General features: G+C 37.7%; 1 protein-coding gene across 4 annotated transcripts in view; it reads right to left on the bottom strand.

Annotated features, from left to right (window-relative positions):
* Positions 1-15,798: 15,798 nt before the first annotated feature.
* STARD6 (StAR related lipid transfer domain containing 6) overlaps positions 15,799-22,242 on the bottom strand; it is a 43,780-nt gene continuing 37,336 nt past the window's right edge. For 3 of the 4 annotated variants that reach the window (XM_030926170.1, XM_030926171.1, XM_030926172.1), the window contains 2 exons: positions 20,636-20,729; positions 15,799-16,182 (listed from right to left, as the gene is read on the bottom strand). In XM_030926170.1, the coding sequence (XP_030782030.1) occupies positions 15,999-16,182; positions 20,636-20,729 (278 nt within the window). In that variant the 3' untranslated portion in view covers positions 15,799-15,998. The remainder of the gene's footprint in view (positions 16,183-20,635; positions 20,730-22,242) is intronic. The other variant, XM_010375364.2, reaches the window with a different exon arrangement.

Genomic DNA, 22,242 nt, shown 5'->3' with positions numbered 1-22,242 from the left:
GAATATTTTTCATGAATTGGTGAGGAGATGTATATGCTTGTATATAAAAAATAGCCAAATCATTGCAATGCTATGGTAAAGGACACATTTTTTTTTTTCTTGTGATATGTAGAATATCTCAAATTCAGCCTCTTAGGATATAACCAAATAGCAAATCCTACTGCCAACTAACCTATTAAAAATATAGATAGTTTTGACTAAAGTACATTACATTTAGTATGTTGACTTTTAAAATACCAAAGCAATTTATATTCAATTAATGCTTCTTCATATACCAATAATCTACCACAATACACAGCACATAAGGGCCATTCAATAAACATTGAATGAATGAATGAATGGTTTGGCTAGGGCCAGGGTGGGGAGTTGAAGTGAGAGAACAGTATATGTTGTAGAGAACAGTGGTAGAAGGAACTCTCTGTGCAAGTAAATTAAGGGAAAGATGGACACCAGAAATGCAAGGTGATGGGCCTATAAGCATACTGGATAATGGAATAAGTCCATTTCTTTCCAGCTAGTTTGAAGGGCCTAAAAGCACTGAGTTACATGTTTTTGTATCTTGCCTACATTTGGAGATGATATTAGGTTGTCATAACAACCACAAATATAGACCATTACTAAACTGGTAGATGTCTTCTTTCTCTCATTGTTACTATCTTCTTCTTTTGCCTGCTAAACTATAAATTGGATATAAGATTGAGAACGTGGGGGCGGAGCAAGATGGCCGAATAGGAACAACTCCAGTCTCCAACTCCCAGCGCGAGCGACACAGAAGACCGGTGATTTCTGCATTTTCAACTGAGGTACTGGGGTCATCTCACTAGGGAGTGCCGGACAATCGGTGCTGGTCAGCTGCTGCAGCCTGACCAGCGAGAGCTGAAGCAGGGCGAGGCATCGCCTCACCTGGAAGCGCAAGGGGGAAGGGGATCCGTTTTCCTAGCCAGGGGAACTGAGACACACAACACCTGGAAAATCGGGTAACTCCCACCCCAATACTGCGCTGTAAGCATACAGGCATTCCAGGAGAATATATCCCACACCTGGCCGGGAGGGTCCCACGCCCACGAAGCCTCCCTCACTGCTAACACAGCAGTCTGCCGCGATCTATCCGCAAGGCAGCAGCGAGGCTGGGGGAGGGGCGCCCGCCATTGCTGAGGCTTAAGTAGGTAAACAAAGCCGCTGGGAAGCTCGAACTGGGTGGAGCTCACAGCAGCTCAAGGAAGCCTGCCTGTCTCTGTAGTCTCCACGTCTGGGGACAGCGCACAGCTGAAGACCAACAGGGGAAGTAGCGGGAGCCGGTGCAGACGCGAACGACTCTGTCTGACAGCTTTGGGGAGAGCCGCGGATCTCCCAACGCGGAGGTTGAGATCTGAGAACGGACAGACTGCCTGCTCAGGTGTGTCCCTGACCCCTGAGTAGCCTAGCTGGGAGAAATCCCCCACTAGGGGCAGTCTGACACCCCACACCTCACAGGGTGGAGTACACCCCTGAGAGGACACTTCCAAAGGAAGAATCAGACAGGTACACTCGCTGTTCAGCAATATTCTATCTTCGGCAACCTCTGCTGCTGATACCCAGGCAAACAGGGTCTGGAGTGGACCTCAAGCAATCTCCAACAGACCAACAGAGAGTCCTTCTGACTGTCAGAAGGAAAACTATCAAACAGGAAGGACACCTATACCAAAACCCCATCAGTTCGTCACCACCATCAAAGACCAGAGACAGATAAAACCACAAAGATGGGGAAGAAGCAGGGCAGAAAAGCTGGAAATTCAAAAAATAAGAGCGCATCTCCCCCTGCAAAGGAGCGCAGCCCATCACCAGCAACGGATCAAAGCTGGTCAGAGAATGACTTGGACGAGAGGAGAGAAGAAGGCTTCAGTCCATCAAACTTATCAGAGCTAAAGGAGGAATTACGTACCCAGCGCAAAGAAACTAAAAATCTTGAAAAAAGAGTGGAAGAATTGACAGCTAGACTCATTAATGCAGAGAAGATCATAAACGAAATGACAGAGATGAAAACCATGACACGAGAAATACGTGACAAATGCACAAGCTTCAGTAACCGACTCGATCAACTGGAAGAAAGAGTATCAGCGATTGAAGATCAAATGAATGAAATGAAGCGAGAAGAGAAACCAAAAGAAAAAAGAAGAAAAAGAAATGAGCAAAGCCTGCAAGAAGTATGGGATTACGTAAAAAGACCAAATCTACATCTGATTGGGGTGCCTGAAAGTGAGGGGGAAAATGGAACCAAGTTGGAAAACACTCTTCAGGATATCATCCAGGAGAACTTCCCCAACCTAGTAGGGCAGGCCAACATTCAAATTCAGGAAATACAGAGAACGCCACAAAGATACTCCTCCAGAAGAGCAACTCCAAGACACATAATTGCCAGATTCACCAAAGTTGAAATGAAGGAAAAAATCTTAAGGGCAGCCAGAGAGAAAGGTCGGGTCACCCACAAAGGGAAGCCCATCAGACTAACAGCAGATCTCTCGGCAGAAACTCTACAAGCCAGAAGAGAGTGGGGGCCAATATTCAACGTTCTTAAAGAAAAGAATTTTAAACCCAGAATTTCATATCCAGCCAAACTAAGTTTCATAAGTGAAGGAGAAATAAAATCCTTTACAGATAAGCAAATGCTTAGAGATTTTGTCACCACCAGGCCTGCCTTACAAGAGACCCTGAAGGAAGCCCTAAACATGGAAAGGAACAACCGGTACCAGCCATCGCAAAAACTTGGCAAAATGTAAAGACCATCGAGGCTAGGAAGAAACTGCATCAACTAACGAGCAAAATAACCAGTTAATATCATAATGGCAGGATCAAGTTCACACATAACAATATTAACCTTAAATGTTAATGGACTAAATGCTCCAATTAAAAGACACAGACTGGCAAACTGGATAAAGAGTCAAGACCCATCAGTCTGCTGTATTCAGGAGACCCATCTCACATGCAGAGACATACATAGGCTCAAAATAAAGGGATGGAGGAAGATCTACCAAGCAAATGGAGAACAAAAAAAAGCAGGGGTTGCAATCCTAGTCTCTGATAAAACAGACTTTAAACCATCAAAGATCAAAAGAGACAAAGAAGGCCATTACATAATGGTAAAGGGATCAATTCAACAGGAAGAGCTAACTCTCCTAAATATATATGCACCCAATACAGGAGCACCCAGATTCATAAAGCAAGTCCTTAGAGACTTACAAAGAGACTTAGACTCCCATACAATAATAATGGGAGACTTCAACACTCCGCTGTCAACATTAGACAGATCAACGAGACAGAAAGTTAACAAGGATATCCAGGAATTGAACTCATCTCTGCACCAAGCGGACCTAATAGACATCTATAGAACTCTCCACCCCAAATCAACAGAATATACATTCTTCTCAGCACCACATCGCACTTATTCCAAAATTGACCACATAATTGGAAGTAAAGTACTCCTCAGCAAATGTAAAAGAACAGAAATTATAACAAACTGTCTCTCAGACCACAGTGCAATCAAACTAGAACTCAGGACTAAGAAACTCAATCAAAACCGCTCAACTACATGGAAACTGAACAACCTGCTCCTGAATGACTACTGGGTACATAACGAAATGAAAGCGGAAATAAAGATGTTCTTTGAAACCAATGAGAACAAAGATACAACATACCAGAATCTCTGGGACACATTTAAAGCAGTGTGTAGAGGGAAATTTATAGCACTAAATGCCCACAAGAGAAAGCAGGAAAGATCTAAAATTGACACTCTAACATCACAATTAAAAGAACTAGAGAGGCAAGAGCAATCACATTCAAAAGCTAGCAGAAGGCAAGAAATAACTAAGATCAGAGCAGAACTGAAGGAGATAGAGACACAAAAAACCCTCCAAAAAATCAATGAATCCAGGAGTTGGTTTTTTGAAAAGATCAACAAAATTGACAGACCGCTAGCAAGGCTAATAAAGAAAAAAAGAGAGAGGAATCAAATAGATGCAATAAAAAATGATAAAGGGGATATCACCACTGACCCCACAGAAATACAAACTACCATCAGAGAATACTATAAACGCCTCTACGCAAATCAACTAGAAAATCTAGAAGAAATGGATAATTTCCTGGACACTTACACTCTCCCAAGGCTAAACCAGGAAGAAGTTGAATCCCTGAATAGACCAATAGCAGGCTCTGAAATTGAGGCAACAATTAATAGCCTACCCACCAAAAAAAGTCCAGGACCAGATGGATTCACAGCTGAATTCTACCAGAGGTACAAGGAGGAGCTGGTACCATTCCTTCTGAAACTATTCCAATCAATAGAAAAAGAGGGAATCCTCCCTAACTCATTTTATGAGGCCAACATCATCCTGATACCAAAGCCTGGCAGAGACACAACAAAAAAAGAGAATTTTAGACCAATATCCCTGATGAACATTGATGCAAAAATCCTCAATAAAATACTGGCAAACCGGATTCAGCAGCACATCAAAAAGCTTATCCACCATGATCAAGTGGGCTTCATCCCTGGGATGCAAGGCTGGTTCAACATTCGCAAATCAATAAACGTAATCCAGCATATAAACAGAACCAAAGACAAGAACCACATGATTGTCTCAATAGATGCAGAAAAGGCTTTTGACAAAATTCAACAGCCCTTCATGCTAAAAACGCTCAATAAATTCGGTATTGATGGAACATACCTCAAAATAATAAGAGCTATTTATGACAAACCCACAGCTAATATCATACTGAATGGGCAAAAACTGGAAAAATTCCCTTTGAAAACTGGCACAAGACAGGGATGCCCTCTCTCACCACTCCTATTCAACATAGTGTTGGAAGTTCTGGCTAGAGCAGTCAGGCAAGAGAAAGAAATCAAGGGTATCCAGTTAGGAAAAGAAGAAGTCAAATTGTCCCTGTTTGCAGATGACATGATTGTATATTTAGAAAACCCCATCGTCTCAGCCCAAAATCTCCTTAAGCTGATAAGCAACTTCAGCAAAGTCTCAGGATACAAAATCAATGTGCAAAAATCACAAGCATTCTTATACACCAGTAACAGACAAGCAGAGAGCCAAATCAGGAATGAACTTCCATTCACAATTGCTTCAAAGAGAATAAAATACCTAGGAATCCAGCTTACAAGGGATGTAAAGGACCTCTTCAAGGAGAACTACAAACCACTGCTCAGTGAAATCAAAGAGGACACAAACAAATGGAAGAACATACCATGCTCATGGATAGGAAGAATCAATATCGTGAAAATGGCCATACTCCCCAAGGTTATTTATAGATTCAATGCCATCCCCATCAAGCTACCAATGACTTTCTTCACAGAATTGGAAAAAACTGCTTTAAAGTTCATATGGAACCAAAAAAGAGCCCGCATTGCCAAGACAATCCTAAGTCAAAAGGACAAAGCTGGAGGCGTCACGCTACCTGACTTCAAACTATACTACAAGGCTACAGTAACCAAAACAGCATGGTACTGGTACCAAAACAGAGATATAGACCAATGGAACAGAACAGAGTCCTCAGAAATAATACCGCACATCTACAGCCATCTGATCTTTGACAAACCTGAGAGAAACAGGAAATGGGGAAAGGATTCCCTATTTAATAAATGGTGCTGGGAAAATTGGCTAGCCATAAGTAGAAAGCTGAAACTGGATCCTTTCCTTACCCCTTATACGAAGATTAATTCAAGATGGATTAGAGACTTAAATGTTAGACCTAATACCATAAAAACCCTAGAAGAAAATCTAGGTAGTACCATTCAGGACATAGGCATGGGCAAGGACTTCATGTCTAAAACACCAAAAGCAACGGCAGCAAAAGCCAAAATTGACAAATGGGATCTAATTAAACTAAAGAGCTTTTGCACAGCAAAAGAAACTACCATCAGAGTGAACAGGCAACCTACAGAATGGGAGAAAATTTTTGCAACCTACTCATCTGACAAAGGGCTAATATCCAGAATCTACAAAGAACTCAAACAAATATACGAGAAAAAAACAAACAACCCCATCAAAAAGTGGGGAAAGGATATGAACAGACATTTCTCAAAAGAAGATATTCATACAGCCAACAGACACATGAAAAAATGCTCATCATCACTGGCCATCAGAGAAATGCAAATCAAAACCACAATGAGATACCATCTCACACCAGTTAGAATGGCAATCATTAAGAAGTCAGGAAACAACAGGTGTTGGAGAGGATGTGGAGAAATAGGAACACTTTTACACTGTTGGTGGGATTGTAAACTAGTTCAACCATTATGGAAAACAGTATGGCAATTCCTCAAGGATCTAGAACTAGATGTACCATATGACCCAGCCATCCCACTACTGGGTATATACCCAAAGGATTATAAATTATTCTACTACAAAGACACATGTACACGTATGTTTATTGCGGCACTATTCACAATAGCAAAGACTTGGAATCAACCCAAATGTCCATCTGTGACAGACTGGATTAAGAAAATGTGGCACATATACACCATGGAATACTATGCAGCCATAAAAAAGGATGAGTTTGCGTCCTTTGTAGGGACATGGATGCAGCTGGAAACCATCATTCTTAGCAAACTATCACAAGAAGAGAAAACCAAACACCGCATGTTCTCACTCATAGGTGGGAACTGAACAATGAGATCACTTGGACTCGGGAAGGGGAACATCACACACTGGGGTCTATCATGGGGAGGGGGGAGGGGGGAGGAGGGAGGGATTGCATTGGGGAGTTATACATGATATAAATGATGAATTGATGGGTGCTGACGAGTTGATGGGTGCAGCACACCAACATGGCATAAGTATACATATGTAACAAACCTGCACGTTATGCACATGTACCCTAGAACTTAAAGTATAATAAAAAAAAAAAAAAAAAAAAAGATTGAGAACGTGTTATATAATTTGCAAGACATAGAGGATGTTTATAGAATATACTAGTGTATCCCACAGCACCAATATGGGAGTATTGTGTTCTCAAGTTTATAATTTTTGCACATATAATCTAAAGAAGAGACTTTAAAAATAAAGTACACAAATATGAACCAAAGAGTAGCTTAAAAATACTTTTTTCTAGATCTGAAATTTTCTTTCCTTTTTTTTTTCTGGAGACAGAGTCTCACTCTGTCGCCCAGGGTGCAGTCCAGTGGCGCGATCCCAGCTCACTGCAACCTCCATCTCCCAGGTTCAAGCAATTCTCCTGCCTCAGCAGGGATTACAGGCAGACCCTACCACACCCAGCACATTTTTGTATTTTTATTTTGTATTTTTAGTAGAGACCACATTTCACCATATTGGCCAGGATGCCCTTGAACTCCTGATCTCAGGTGATCCCCACCTTGGCCTCCCAAAATGCTGGGATTACAGGTGTGAGCCATTGCGCCCGGCCCCAGGTCTGAAATTTTAACTTAGTTTTGGATTCCTTGGAATTTGAAAATATGCTAACACGGAGGATTTTAAATAGGTAGTTTGAGGTTATCAAGAAAAGTAACTTGGAGCAAGAACATCAGAAATTGTTCACCATGCAAATATTTAGTACTCTGAATCAAGGAACATAGTATTTTTTACATGAAGTATTCCAGTAAGGTAATTAAACTTATGGAAGGGTTATATAACTGTTGTAAATAATTCATTAAAACATTTTATAATCCTTGTAATGATTTCAGGAACTTCCTAGAAGGGTCTTAAGAAAAAATGGCTAAGAAAAGAAAGTGAATAATGGTTTTGGCCAGCTTAGAAAGAGAAGGTAAAATAGTTAAAAATACATTTCATAGATTGAGAATGTAGGGGCTGTGTCACAGTTATGCTACTTATTTTGTGGTTTTAAGTTAGTCTCAACATCTTTGGGTCTCAGAATCAACTTTTTATGGGATCTTTTTTCTCTGTTTTTAAGATTATCTCTTTTTTTTGATGTTTTGCAAGTTTACTGTATTATTTGGAAGTGCGAATTTCTTTTTATTCTTAGCATATACTGGCTTCTTCCTGTATTTTTAAATTCATGTTCTGTAAAATTCTCAATCACTAGCTCTTCAAATATTTCTTCCCTGTTCTAGGACTGTATACAAATGATAGACTTCCTTACTGTATCCCTCATGTCTTTTAATTTCTCAAATTTTTCATCCTCTTGTTTCATTTTACTGCATTTTGGGTAATTTCATCAGCTGTATCTTTCTGTTTACTAGTTCATTTTTCAGTAGCATCTCACCTGCTGTTGAAAACAATGATGGTTTTAATTTCAATAAATATATTTTTCATTTAATTCTTTTTAACTTCCTATTTACTGATTACAGTCCCTTGTAAGTCTAGTTCTAATTTTTAAAAGTCAAATATTTGATATTTTTGATAATTTCAATATTTTAAGTCTCTATAAGTTTACATTTAAGGTTATTATTTATTGCATATATTGTGACTTATTTCCTTGAGTATGTGTTAATCTGTGAGAAGACAGAGGACCTAAGTTGTGTGTTTTCCTTCAGTATGATTTGGGTTCGTTGCTTTTCTGGGTGAGGTGGTACAAACTCCTTGGCATACTCTATTCACCTTTGAGGATCCTGATTGAATGCCAATGCCTTGTCTTAAATTTAAGCTCCCTAACCCTTACTACTAGCTGAAGGTTTTGTCTCTGCAGGTCAATTGCAAACTAACAGGCAGAAGTTATCTGCCTTCAGGGATAAACCCCATCTTTCAAGCTGTCTTCTTGCTTGATGCTTCCTGCTGCTTTCTTGCTTTTGTTTCAGCTCAAGTTTTTTTTTTGTATCTGCCTTGAATGTAAAGGGTATTTTTTTTTTTTTTTTTTCTGTTTCTGTCTTGAGTGTATAGTGTAGAGGGGGTTCCTGTCTTGAGTGTAGGCCTGGAGATTTTCCTTATATGGTACAAACCAGCAATGAATTAAGAGGTCTGTTTTCTCCAAGATCTAGTGTTTTGTACTGGGAGAACACTTTTAAAAAGTATCTATTCCACTGTAGTGCCAAAGTACAAATTTATTTGGATTTATTTTTTGCCATCTTATTTTTTGCCATATTTCTTTTTCTATGTTATGCTTCTTTCCCACCTTTATCTCTCCTCCTGTCTTTTGATATCAGCTGGGTTTTCTATTTAATCATATATTTTTCCCTTTACTGATTTGGAATGTGAATGTTACAAGTAGTTTTGATTATCCTTAAACATGTAAAAATGCTACCTTCTTTCCAAACAACACAAAGGTATTGAAAAAACATTAATTCTAATTAAATTCCACAAGTTCTTTATTGAATCTCCACATTGGGTATTATTAGTATTTTATATAGTCAATGTTTGTTTAGATTTGCCCAAACGTTTATCTTTTTTGATGGGACATGGTGGGAGCTTACCTTTTTTCTTGTGTGTCAGATGTTTTCTTCTAGGTAAAATTCTTTATACTTTCTGAAATTATGTCCTTAGAGCTTTAGATTTAGAACTGACATCTCTTGAGCTGTTCTAAGATAATATCTTTTCCTTTGGAGATGTGCAGTTTTTATTATATGCCTAGCTGTAGATTTATCATGCATTTAGGTTTATTCTGAATCTGCAGATTTGTGTCTTCCATCAAATCTGGATTGTTTTCAATATTAAAAAACTTCTATTTTAAAATCTGTATATAGAAAGGTACATAAACATAAATGGACATGTTAATGAGTAATAGTAACAACTGTGTAACTATACAAGTCAAGAAATAAAACATATCAAGTAATCAGGAAGTCCAGAGTTTTCTTTGGGGTTTCATTACGTAGGCATGATTTATCTTTACTGTGTGATTGAACTTAATCTCCAGCTTCCCTCCTCTACCTGGACATCAGGCTGGCTCAAAGTCTCAACACCCTAATCATGGTTATTTTTTTGACATGAACTACCTCCATCCTAAATCATTTTGTTAGCATTAGCTGTCTAGGGCCCACTGTGGGTCACATCATTAGCATACACTTTCAGGGCTTACCATGAATAATGAAGGCACTCCTGTTGTTTAGGAAATTCCATGGGTTTTAGGAGCTCGGTGTCTAGGAACGCTGAACGAAGACCAGACCGATTGTACTACAGTATCTTTTTTTTTTTGAGATGGAGTCTCACTCTGTTGCCCAGGCTGGAGTGCAGTGGTGTGGTCTTGACTCACCACGACCTCCATCTCCCGGGTTCAAGTGATTCTCCTGCCTCAGCCCCCTGAGTAGCTGGGATTACAGGCAGCTACCACCACGCCTAGATAATTTTTGTAGTTTTAGTAGAGATGACATTTCACCATGTTGGTCAGGCTGATATTGAACTCCTGACCTCGTGATCTGCCCACCTCAGCCTCCCAAAGTGCTGAGTTTACAGGCGTGAGTCACTGCCCCGGCCCTACTATAGAATCTTACAAGTTTTGAGATGTCTTATGGTCCCCAAAGTGATCTACTTTAGTAAATATACGTATGACTTGACTGACAATGTGGTTATGCTCAGACAAGGCCATTCTAAATTGAAAATATCATGAGTTAAATACATTTAATACATCTATGAAACATCATAGCTTAGCTAGGCCTACCTCAGACATGCTCAGAACAACTCACTGGCCTACAGTTGGGCAAAATCATCTAACACGAAGCCTGTTTACAGAGCCTGGACCAGGTGGGGTGGTTCATGCTTGTAATCCTAGCACTTTGGAAGACCGAGGTGGGTGGATTGCCTGAGCTCAGGAGTTCGAGACCAACCTGGGCAACATGGTGAAACCCCATGTCTACTAAAATACAAAAAGTTGGCATGGTGGCACGTGCCTGTAATCTCACCTACTCAGGAGGCTGAGACAGGAGAATCGCCTGAACCTGGGAGGCAGAGGTTGCAGTGAACCAAGATCACGCCATTGCACTCCAGCCCGAGTGACAGAGCAAGACTCCATCTCAAATAAAACAAAACAAAAATAAAGCCTGTTTTATAATAAAATGTTGAATATCTCATGTATCGTGCTGCATTTCAGTCACTGAATAGAATTAACAGCAAATAGTACTGGAGAAAAAATTAGTACACTTGAAGACACAGCAATAAATTATTCAGAAGGAAACAGAAAAAAAATAAACAGAGCATCTGTGAGCTATGAGACAGCTTCAAGCAGGCTAATATATGTCTCTTCTTTTTTTTTTTTTTTTTTTTTTTTGACAGTTTTGCTCTTGTTGCCCAGGCTGGAGTGCAATGGCATGATCTCGGCTCACCACAACCTCCACCTTCCCGGGTGCAAGTGATACTCCTGCCTCAGCTACCCAAGTAGCTGGAATTACAGGCATGCACCACCAGGCCCGGCTAATTTTTTGTATTTTTAGTAGAGATGGGGTTTCTCCTTGTTAGTCAGGCTGGTCTCGAACTCCTGACCTCAGGTGATCCGTCCACCTCGGCCTCCCAAAGTGCTGGGATTACAGATGTGAGCCACCGCGCCTGGTCAATGTATGTCTTATTCAAGTCCCCAAAGAAGAGAAGAGTGTGGGAGATGTAAAAAATATTTGAAGAAACAATGGAGAAATTTTTCCAAATTTGAGGATAACTATTAACCCACAGGTCCAAAGAGCTTGGCAAATCCCAAGTACAATAAACATGAAGAAAACTATACCAAGGAATATCCTAATCAGAGCTCTTAAAACCAGTGATAAACACCATCCCTTCAAAAAGACATACTATTAGAGAAAAACAAGCAAAACCAACAATTTTGAAAACATTGGAAGCCAGAAGACAGTGGTCTAACATCCTCAAATGAAGTAAAGAAATAGGGGAAAAGTCTGTTAACTTAGAATTCCAAACCCAGCAAAAATATCTTTTTTAAAAAAAGTAAAATAAGAACATAAGGCATACATATTGAAAGAACTCATGCCCAGTAGACCTACAGTACCTATAAAATTAGAGGAAGTCCAACAGGCAGGAAGAGCACACCAGATGGAAATACAGATCTATATACAGAAATGAGGAGCACTAGAAATGTAGGTATATTTAAAAGCTTTTTTTGTTTCTTATTTCCAAGTGTCTTTTTAAAAGTTGGCTATATAAAACAAAAATAAAAATTATTAAAAATACATTGGAGGGTTACAATGTATGTAGGAGTAAAAGGTAACAATAGTACAAAGGCCAGGACGGGAAGTATGTAATTTTAAGTATATAAATGGTAATATATTATTGTAAGGCCCTTAAACTAAACATGAAGTGGTGGGTTACAGCTTGAAGACAGCTTGAAGACAGACTGTGTGTTAGAGATGTATCATATAAACCTTAAAATAACCACTGAAATAGCAAAATAAGTTTTAATAAATAAGATAATAAAGTCAAGCTGCATATTCTGTATTAGTAAAGCTTAATTTTCTGAAAAAATAAATATAAATATAAGTTGTACTACTTTATTTCCACACTCTAGTGGAACTTCTTTGCTTTTTTTACTATAGATACTGGAATACCTTTCCAGATGCCTTTGCAGCCAGATGTGAACAGTGTTCCATTTCTGGCTAATGAGATGTAAGCATCTTTGTTGTTCATCTCTATCATTTTGTCATTTCAAAAATGTTAAATAAATGGAAGAATGCACTATTTAACCTTATGAGATTGGCTTTTTCATTATTATTCCCCTGAGATGATTCCAGTTGTTGTGTGCATCGATAGTTTGTTCCTTTTTATTACTTAGTAGTATTCTGTGTATGGATTTCCACAGTTTAACTCTTCACCCATGTGGGTTGTTTGAAGTTTTTGGCTATTTGGAATAAAGCTACTATCAACATTTGTGTACATGTTTTTGTGTAAATGCTTTCATTTCTATGGGATGAAGAGTACAATTGCTGGGTTGTACAGTAAGTATTTGTTTGATTTGCAAGACACTGCCACACTTTTCCAGAGAGGCAGTTACCGTTTCACATTTCCAGGTGTAATGTATGAGTGATCCATTTTCTCCAAATTCTTGCCACCACCTGATGTTATCACTATTTAAAAAAAACTTAGCTATTCTGGTAAGCTTGTACTGATATGTTACTTTACCTAATGGCCAATGATGCTGAACATCTTTTGATATGGATATCTTAGTGAAATGTCCATGTCTTTGTCCCTAATTAGATTATTTCTTATACAGTTGAGTTTTGAAAGCTCTTTATATATTTTAGTTACAAGTACTTTGTTGGAAATGTCTTGCAAATAGTTTTGTTCCAGTCTATCACTTATCTTTCCATCTTCCTCTCAGGTCTTTCACGTAGTATACCTTTTTTTTTTTAAACTTTGATTAAGGTCAATTTGTCATTTTTTTCTGTTAAGAATCATGATTTGGTGTCAAGTGTAATATCTCTGCCTAGTTGTAGGTTCTGAAAATTTTATCTTGTGTTTTTCTTCTAAATATTTTATAGTTTTATATTGTGCATATAACTCCATATTCCATTTTAAGTAAATTTTTGTACTTAGCGTAAGGTTAGATCAAGGCCTATGAATGTCCAGCTGCTCCAACACCATTTGCTGAAAGGCTGTTCCACTGAATTGTTTTTAAACCTTTGTCACCCATCAAAGGTGATTTAATATACTCACGAGAACAGTTTATTTTTACCCATTCCAATGCTCTTTTCTTTCTGAAGACCTCTGGATCCTATTTAATCTTCATTTTTAGCAGGCAGTCCTGCTGTTCAGGTGTAGTATGAGAACTGGGTGGATGTGTTGGTTCAGCCTTCCATTGAGCCCTGCCGTCACCACTCTGGCAAAAGTAGAGCACAGACTGCCTCTCATTGCAGATGGGTGAGGTGGCAGTTCAGCTCCCCTTCTGGCCCTGCTGACATCCTCCTGGCAAAGGGGGGCACTGATTTGCACATCCTTTTTGCTTCCCAGTGGGACTGGAAGCTTACCTCCCCGATGGAACCTGATGACACAGGGGAGGTGACAAGGAAGTGGAGTGCTGCCTAGGCCCGTGTCCTACCTCTTTGTTTCACCTTGTTGATACCCAGGTGGGAATGGAGGCTCAGATCCCTGCTGAACCCTGCTAACACCAGAGAGGGTATATTGTTTCCAATGGAAACTGTAACAAATTTCCACAAATTTAGTGGCTTAAAAAAACAAATATTTTGTCTCATAACTCTGGAGGCCAGAAGTCTGAAAGCAGGGCCACACTCCTTCTGAAAGCTCTAGGGGAGAATCCTTTTTCACTTCTTTCAGTTTCTGGTGGCTCCAAGTGTTCCTGGGCTGTGGCTGTAAAACTCCAGTGTCTACCTCTGTCTTCACATGGCTTTCTCCTGTTCTCCATGTCTCTATCCTCTATATATCTCTTATAAGGACATTTGTTTTTGGATTTAGGGCCACCAGGATAATCCAGGGTGATCTCATCTTGAGGTCTTTAATTATCTTTGCAAAGACCCTTTTTCCAAATTAGTTCACATTCACAAGTTCCAGGGATGTGACATGGACATTTTTTTTTGGTGGGTCACTGTTCCCACTACACCCTGATGGAGGGTGGGGATGGAGGCTTAGCATCCTGCTGGGCCTTGGTGACTCCAGGGGTGGGAGTAGGGGTGGGAGAGGGTAGTGAAGCTCCCTGGTCACTAGTCTTTCTTTGCACTACCTAGTTGCTATGGGTTGAATGTCCCTCTGCTTTTATGAATGGATTAATGTTACTATCACAGGAGTGGTTTTGTTATAAAAGTGAGCTCTCTCTTGCTTTTACCCTCATGCCATGTGATGCCCTCCACCATGTTATGATGTAGCAAGAAGGCCCTCACCAGATGTCGGTACCAGGCTCTTGGACTTCTCAGTCTCCAGAATTGTGAACTAAATAAACTTATTTTCTTTATAATTATTCAACCTGTGGTATTCTGTTGTAGCCACAGAACATGGACTAAGACATTGGTTAAGTCTCGTTGCTGCCAGCTGGGGGTGGAAGCTGTCTTTGTCACTGGACTTCACTTATACTACCTATATTACCTCCTGCTTCTGCTGAGTGGAAGACAGAAAATCAGCTCCCTGCTTGGTCAGTCTACATCACCTGAAAGGGCAATCAGTGCTGCCTACATCTGCCAGGTAGAAGATGGGAGATTAGCTCCCTGCTCAGCTTTGCAGACACCATAGGATAGGGGTGTGTCAGGGCACTCCCATCTGCTTCTGTGGGATGGGGTTGGGTAGGATGGAAAAGTATCTCCTTGCTCTGCCACACTGAAACCGTGGGGGTGGCTTGTAGGTTGATGCTTGGCTGGTGTAGGGTGGGCATTATAAAAAAGTGTTTTTGTTCTGTTAGGTGCCTGGTCCTATGACTAGGAGGAGAAGGCTTTTCATGCATGCAGTTGTGTGTGTGTGTGTGTGTGTGTGTGTGTGTGTGTCTTTCCCACCTGGGATATGTGGGGGGAAATAAGGAAACCCAGAGAACTCACTGAATGTCATTCCTTAAGTCCCAACGTCCATAGATAGCTTGCTGCATTCTTTCCACCTATGCTTGAGTTTTCCTATGCTTGTTTGTTGTGTTATGTGCAGGGTCTTTAAGTTTTAAGAGGAAAAACTTGGGAGGAATGGGCTATTGCATCTTGGCCACACCAGAAATTGTTTGATGACTCATTCCATTTAAAATTCTAAATGTCATTGGTCATACATTTTAGTGGAATTCTTTTCGATTTTTATGTTCATTTTCCCTACAATTCTCAATTTAAGCAGTAAGTGAAAGAAAAACAATTTAAAATATATTTTAACCTTTAGTTAATGCTGACTTCTGACTGCATCTGCTTTCTTATTGGTTCTTATACAGAGGATTTTACAGGGACAAAAGCAAAAGATGAAAATATGCTAATAACACTTGTTATTTAACATCATTCTTACGTGAGATTAAAAACTGTATTTAATGCCATATTCTTGCACAACTATGAGTTCTTATTTTTATGAACTATCTTCAGCAATGTGTACAAGAATACTGTTTAGAATAGTTTAACAGTATTATTTATGCATGTTGACTTAGAAGTAAACTGCAATAACTACTACACATGATTTTATAGCAGAATGGCCTCATTTCTTCTTTTGGTATCATGAATGACTATTATGACGAAATCCACGTCCTGATGGAGTTTTGTGTGCCTTTATTCCATCTTTTGCATTGAGGATGAAGTTTACTAAGTTGGAAGGCATGGTTTTTTCAATTATTGATGGTGACAATTTTCCTCTCATTTCTGTCTGGACAAACATCACTAGTTTGGAATATGCTGGGTTTCTGTAAGCAAAAGAAGAGTTAAAAAAAGACAAGAAATTTTTAGATTTACCTACTGAATTTACAGGTTTTTGGAGAGCAGGATTCTTATTCACCATTGACATACTTAAAAATTGTACTTAAAAATATTAAGTGGCTAGAATATTTCTTAAAATCTTCAGTTTTAGGCACCCTTTCCTTTTTGTTATTTTACTGACTTTTAAAAATTCTAACAGTAATGTATGCTTATTATGAAAATTTAAACAATATAAATTTTTCATAATTAAAGAAAAATTTCCCTCCCTTATTTCCCTTCTCCTGTTTCCCAGAGATAATCACTGTATATAGTTTTAATTGTTATCTTTTCAGGTGACTGTCTATATATATATATGTGTGTATATATATATATACACACACATATATACAAAGACAGCATACATATGTACATCAATGAATATGTACCCCACATATATAAATAGAGTTTTATTTTTTTAATGGAGACATTTTTCTGCAACTAGTTTTATTTTTATCTTATGAACTTCCTTCTGTGTCTGTACATACAGATCTACTTAACTGTTTTTCATGGCTACAGACAGTATTTCTATTCTATTTAACAGTCCTTTTATTGACTATCATTTAGGTTGTTTCTCACTTTTGGCTACTGTAAGTAAAGCTGCAATAAAATATCTTTGTAATGTATCCATTTATGCTTTTTTTTTTTTTTTGAGACACAGTCTTACTCTGTTGCCCAGGCTGGAGTGCAGGGTCGTGATTATAGTTCACTGCAGCCTCCAACTCCTGAGTTTAAGCGATTCTCCAGCCTCAGCTTTCTGAGTGGCTGGGACTACAAGCATGCCCAATCATGCCTGGCTAGATTTTAAAAATTTTTTAAAGAGACAGGGTCTCATTATGTTGCCAAGGCTAGTCTCAAGCTCCTGGCCTCAAGCGATCCTCTCACTTCGGCCTCCCAAAATGCTGGGATTTCTGGTGCGACCCACCTCACCCAGCCCCATTTACACTTTTATAAATCCTTATAATTTCTAGGTCAAAGGTTTGTGCATTAAGCTTTTTGACATGTTAATTCCAAACTGCACTCTAAGTGGTATTTTATATTCTAGCCCACTGATCTTCACACTGGGGTAGGAAAGGATGAATACTTTTAAGAGAATAAGTTTTCAAATCTCTAACTTCCATATGCATTTTTTCCTTATCTGATGTGTAAATAAATATGTCTCTGATGGAGATGTGGGCTTTTTCTTTCCTATCGGCCTGTTCAAAATCGCCCTTCTCTTGCTTTATACAACAAAGGCATACCTGTTATCCACACTAAATAGTACTATGGTGCTTTACCTTGGTATGTAAAAATCTTTGAGATGCTAAAGGGAAAATCTGATTAGAAGCGGGTTGAGAAAAAAATATTTTCCAAGTCATGCCATTTTTTTTTTCAGTAAAACTGAAGGATCTAATTGAGCGGTCAGCTACAGGTCTTTTTTTTTTTTCTTTTGAGACAGAGTCTTACTCTGTCACCCAGGCTGGAGTGCCGTGGCATGATCTGGGATCACTGCAAGCTCCGTCTCCCGGGTTCAAACGATTCTCCTGCTTCAGCCTCTCGAGTAGCTGGGACTACAGGCATGCGCCACCATGCCTGGCTAATTTTTGTATTTTTGGTAGAGACGGGGTTTCACCATGTTGACCAGGTTGATCTTGAACTCCTGACCTCAGGTGATCCACGCACCTCAGCCTCCCAAAGTGCTGGGATTATAAGTGAGAGCCACCATGCCTGGCCAGGTCTTTTTTTAATGATAAATAGTTTTTGATGATAGGTCACTACATAATTTATGGTATATAATTCATAAATTTTTATATAAAAATAAAAAATATTTTTATATAACTGAAATTTATTTTTATTTATTATTATTAAATCAGAAATTATTTAATTGACAGTGCTGGAATTATACTCTCCATTTTAACACATTTATGTTAATAAATTTTCTTCAGTTTTCTTAAAATGAAAGCAGTAGTAGACTTGATACTGAATGCTGTCTTATTTTATCAGTAATATACACCCACAGTTAAATGAAATGAGTGTAATGGTTAAAAGCGTGGACTCAGGAACTAGTCTGCCTTGGTTTGAAACTGAGCTTTGCTATTACCTATATATAACCTTCAGATAATCTCTTTGGGCTTCCACTTTCTTTCCTGCCCATTGGGCACAGTCATACTACCTACTTTATGGGGTTGCTTTGAAGATCAAATGAGTCAATATATGCAAATTGTTTATAACAGTGCCTAGCACATAGTAAGTGCTATTTCAGTTTTGCTAATAATAAAATATGTGTTTCTAATAACAGTTTGCATTATGTTTAATATTTATATATAAACATTTTAAATTTTGATCAATATGTAATGATAACTTAATCCAGAAGGCATATATATATTTGTAATTGTTAGACAGTAGAGTTATGGGAAGTAAAACAAATTTTAAAACTTTAAACACATGTCATTTTTGCAAAGAGTTAGGATGACTATGAAATAATTCAAACCATAAAATATATTCTATTAGAATAAAATTATATGAGGGGAAAAATAAAAATGTGAGTTCAAGGAGGAAAGGAATGATGTAAATTTTCTGACTGTTAAAATTGTATTTATTTTAAAGTGGATAATTTAATGGTGGGTTTCAAGTTATAGTATTTATAATCTACTGAATATGTTTATAAGGATGATATAACCATTTTTTTAAAAAAGTCAATGTTTAGCACATGCTAGGAATTGTACTTTTCATCAGTGTAATTTACTTTTCATCAGTGTAATCCCTATGAAAAACTTTAATGTCAACTTAAAAATGTGCAAGGGAGAATATAGTTGTATAAAATTTTCAAGGAAGACTACCGTTCCAACAAATACTGTGAGTGTCCATTTTCTTACACTTTTCTCCATGCAAGGTTTAGACTATTTTTACAGTGCCTCAAATGGCTAGATTGAGAACAGAGTAGTTCCCTCTTATCCTCTGTTTCACTTTCTGCAGTTTCATTTACCTAAGGTCAACCCATTCCAGAAATAAGAAAAATTCATAAGCCTTAAATTGCACATTGTTCTGAGTAGTGTGATGAAATCTTACACCATCCTGCTCTGTCCCACCCAGGATGTGAAATCATCCCTTTACCAGCGTATTCAGTCTGTATAGGCCACCCACCCATTAGTCACTTAGTAACCTCCTTGATTATGAGATCAAAAAACCATGGTGTATACATAGGGTTTGGTACTATCCATGGGTTTAGACATTTACTTGGGGTCATGGAACATATCTCCATGGATAAATGGGAACTGCTGTCCTTACTAGTAGTTCGTATGGTCTTAAATCTTTCTTTGTGTTTACAATGGTTTTACACACATAAGAAAGCCTTTCTAATATTTACTGGAGTGCACTTCTGCATTGACAAGGTGCAAGAAGGGGACTTGGCCAGTGAAGCATGCTTTAAGGTGTAAAATTTTCCAACTATAGTCCATGCCAGCGGTTGATTACCTTGCTGAATTGGTGTAATTACCCTTCATTTGTTTTGTTTTCTCTTGCTATGGAGAATAAAATCTTGGCCATAGATTCAAAATTGACAAATGGGTAGAAAGACCACACATTGTTGTTATTATCTATATCAACAATCCTGTACATTAACGTGAATAATTGTGAGGTTTTTTAGTTTTCCAGTTCAGTAGAGGAAATGTTAAGGAATACAGGTCCAAAATTTAATTTCATTTGGGCTTCATTCACATACATTTTTTTTCTTGTACTGAAACACTTATATCTAACCAATGCATCTGTTTTCATGTGCCAATATCTTTTACTTAATAAAAAAAATCATTTAGCAAACATTAAAACTTAAGGAACTTATGAAATGATATACATTGAATTAGAGTATATGCTTTTACAAAATATGTATATTTTATGCTGCCGTTTTATCCCAAGGCCACCTTTAGGCAGTGACTCATCTCTGATTTCTTCAGCTTTTCTTTTATCTGAATGTACCTACTGGATCTCATTTTGCAGGCATCTGCTCTTAGTAAGTAGTCCATTGGGAAGAATTCATTCAAAGTAAAGCATTCATTACTGATAAATGTGTGTTATAATTCTAGGAAAGTTTATTTTTAATTCATAAAAGTTCCTTAATAATTTACAGAAATGACTCTAATGGAGAAATAGAAAACATCAAGGAAGCTTAACTGCTGGGAATGTTTGTGTGTGTTTGATTGTTCTCAGAAACCTCAGATCATACTTTATAGGGAAGTATCCATTCTGATTATACTTAAAATGAAAATGATTATATGACGTTATTTTAAAAATCATATTTAGGGGTAGTTTTTTTTTTCCCCCAACAGAATATGCTGGTACATATTTCTACTGATGAGCTAGGAATCTTGAACTAAATCACAAGTTGAACTAAAAAACCTGTTAAAATAAATAAGTGCAAATAACACTTACTCTTTCATTGGTGAACATACAAAGCCACAAGGATGGTTATAACCACGGATATAATTTGAAGATGGAGGATATTCTGGAAAATCCACACTTTTAGCTAAGAGATTTTAAAAAATTAAAATGAAACCTATTTCACAAAGAGGAAAAATTATTTCCAGCAGCATATTTTTAAAAATATATAATATAGCATTTAAGTTGGTTAATAGCATTAACGTTAGTTTTATATATGTGAATGTTTATTTGCACATATGAAGCCAAAATTGAGAAAATACCAGTATCAGCACTATTGTCTTCATAAATTTTTTCCTGCTAGTATTTCTAAAGATGCTGTCAACTTCTGTATACAAGAAAAATGGTTAAAAGTATCACTGAACTATTTTCTGAGATTTGAAGCAAAAGATAGCTCAAATCTCAGAAAATAGTTAATGCCTATAACTAACTTAAATCTCACTGGGTTTGAGTGAAGACCGTTAACTGGCTTTGGGTGAAAACTGTTCTGCTAGGGTCCTGGGTTCATAGATTTTTGTGTTAATCATGTTTTTTTTTTTTTTTAAGTAAAATATTTGAAGTGGTTAGATGGTCTGTCAATAACGATATTTTAAAATGCTCCCCTCTGCAATTCCCTGTAACTAACTTCAAACTCTAACTGAAAATCAGTAGAGTTTATTTTAGAATTATGCAACATATTATCTGTATTCTATGTGAATGCAGAGGGGGTTGGTTTATTATTTAATTTATGATAATATATATACTCTTTCTAAAAATATTTTAAAACATATATTTGTTTATTCTGTGCAACTGAATCCTGCTCTTATCAGAGAAGATGGATTTTCTGATATGATTTTAACATAAGCAAATCAATTCCATGGGAAATACAATGTAAAACACTAACTTGGGAGACTAGAATTGTTGAATAAATTTTCCATTTTTATGACTTATATCATTATCTTGACAGAGCCTATAATAGTACTGCCAGAAGTGATGTTATTATAAAAGATTTTTTCTCTGTTTGAAATATGGAAATTCTGCTTGTCTTCTTTTAAAAAAAATCTGTTGTAGTCTACAAACAGGTATGGGTCTTTTATGAAGCATATGGTGTGGTAGTTAGCACTTATTTTGGAAAATCAGAAAGAACTGAGTTTTAATTCTGGGTTACCTGCTTATTAGCTATGTAACTTAATTTCTTAACTGCTGAATTTCCATGAACTTCAGTTTCCTCACTAGTGAGATAATGCAAGCAAAATATTTAGCTTATAGCAAGGTACAGGGTAGGATAAAAAAAGGAATGTTAAGAAAACTGTGAGTACTGATCGAAAATTCATTCAATGGAAACTTTTAAAGCAAATTCAATAGTGATTTGTGCACCACGTGGTTGATTACCTCTAGTTGTTGATTTTAATCTCTACTTCTTTTTTAGCTTCCCTCTGATCACTAATAATTATATAGAAATGGTCTGCTTTCAAAATGTGGAAAATAACAGATGTATGATCTGTTTAGACAGATTATTTTATGTTGTAGGCCATGAATACATTATATGTGCCCTCATTTCAAAAATGAGACAACTAAACATATATGAACATTATGAACATCAGCCCTTAGTGGTATGGTGA

This window comes from Rhinopithecus roxellana, chromosome 21, assembly GCF_007565055.1.
Source record: "Rhinopithecus roxellana isolate Shanxi Qingling chromosome 21, ASM756505v1, whole genome shotgun sequence".
Taxonomy (NCBI): Eukaryota; Metazoa; Chordata; class Mammalia; order Primates; family Cercopithecidae; genus Rhinopithecus; species Rhinopithecus roxellana.
This window is presented reverse-complemented; position numbering and strand designations above follow the sequence as displayed.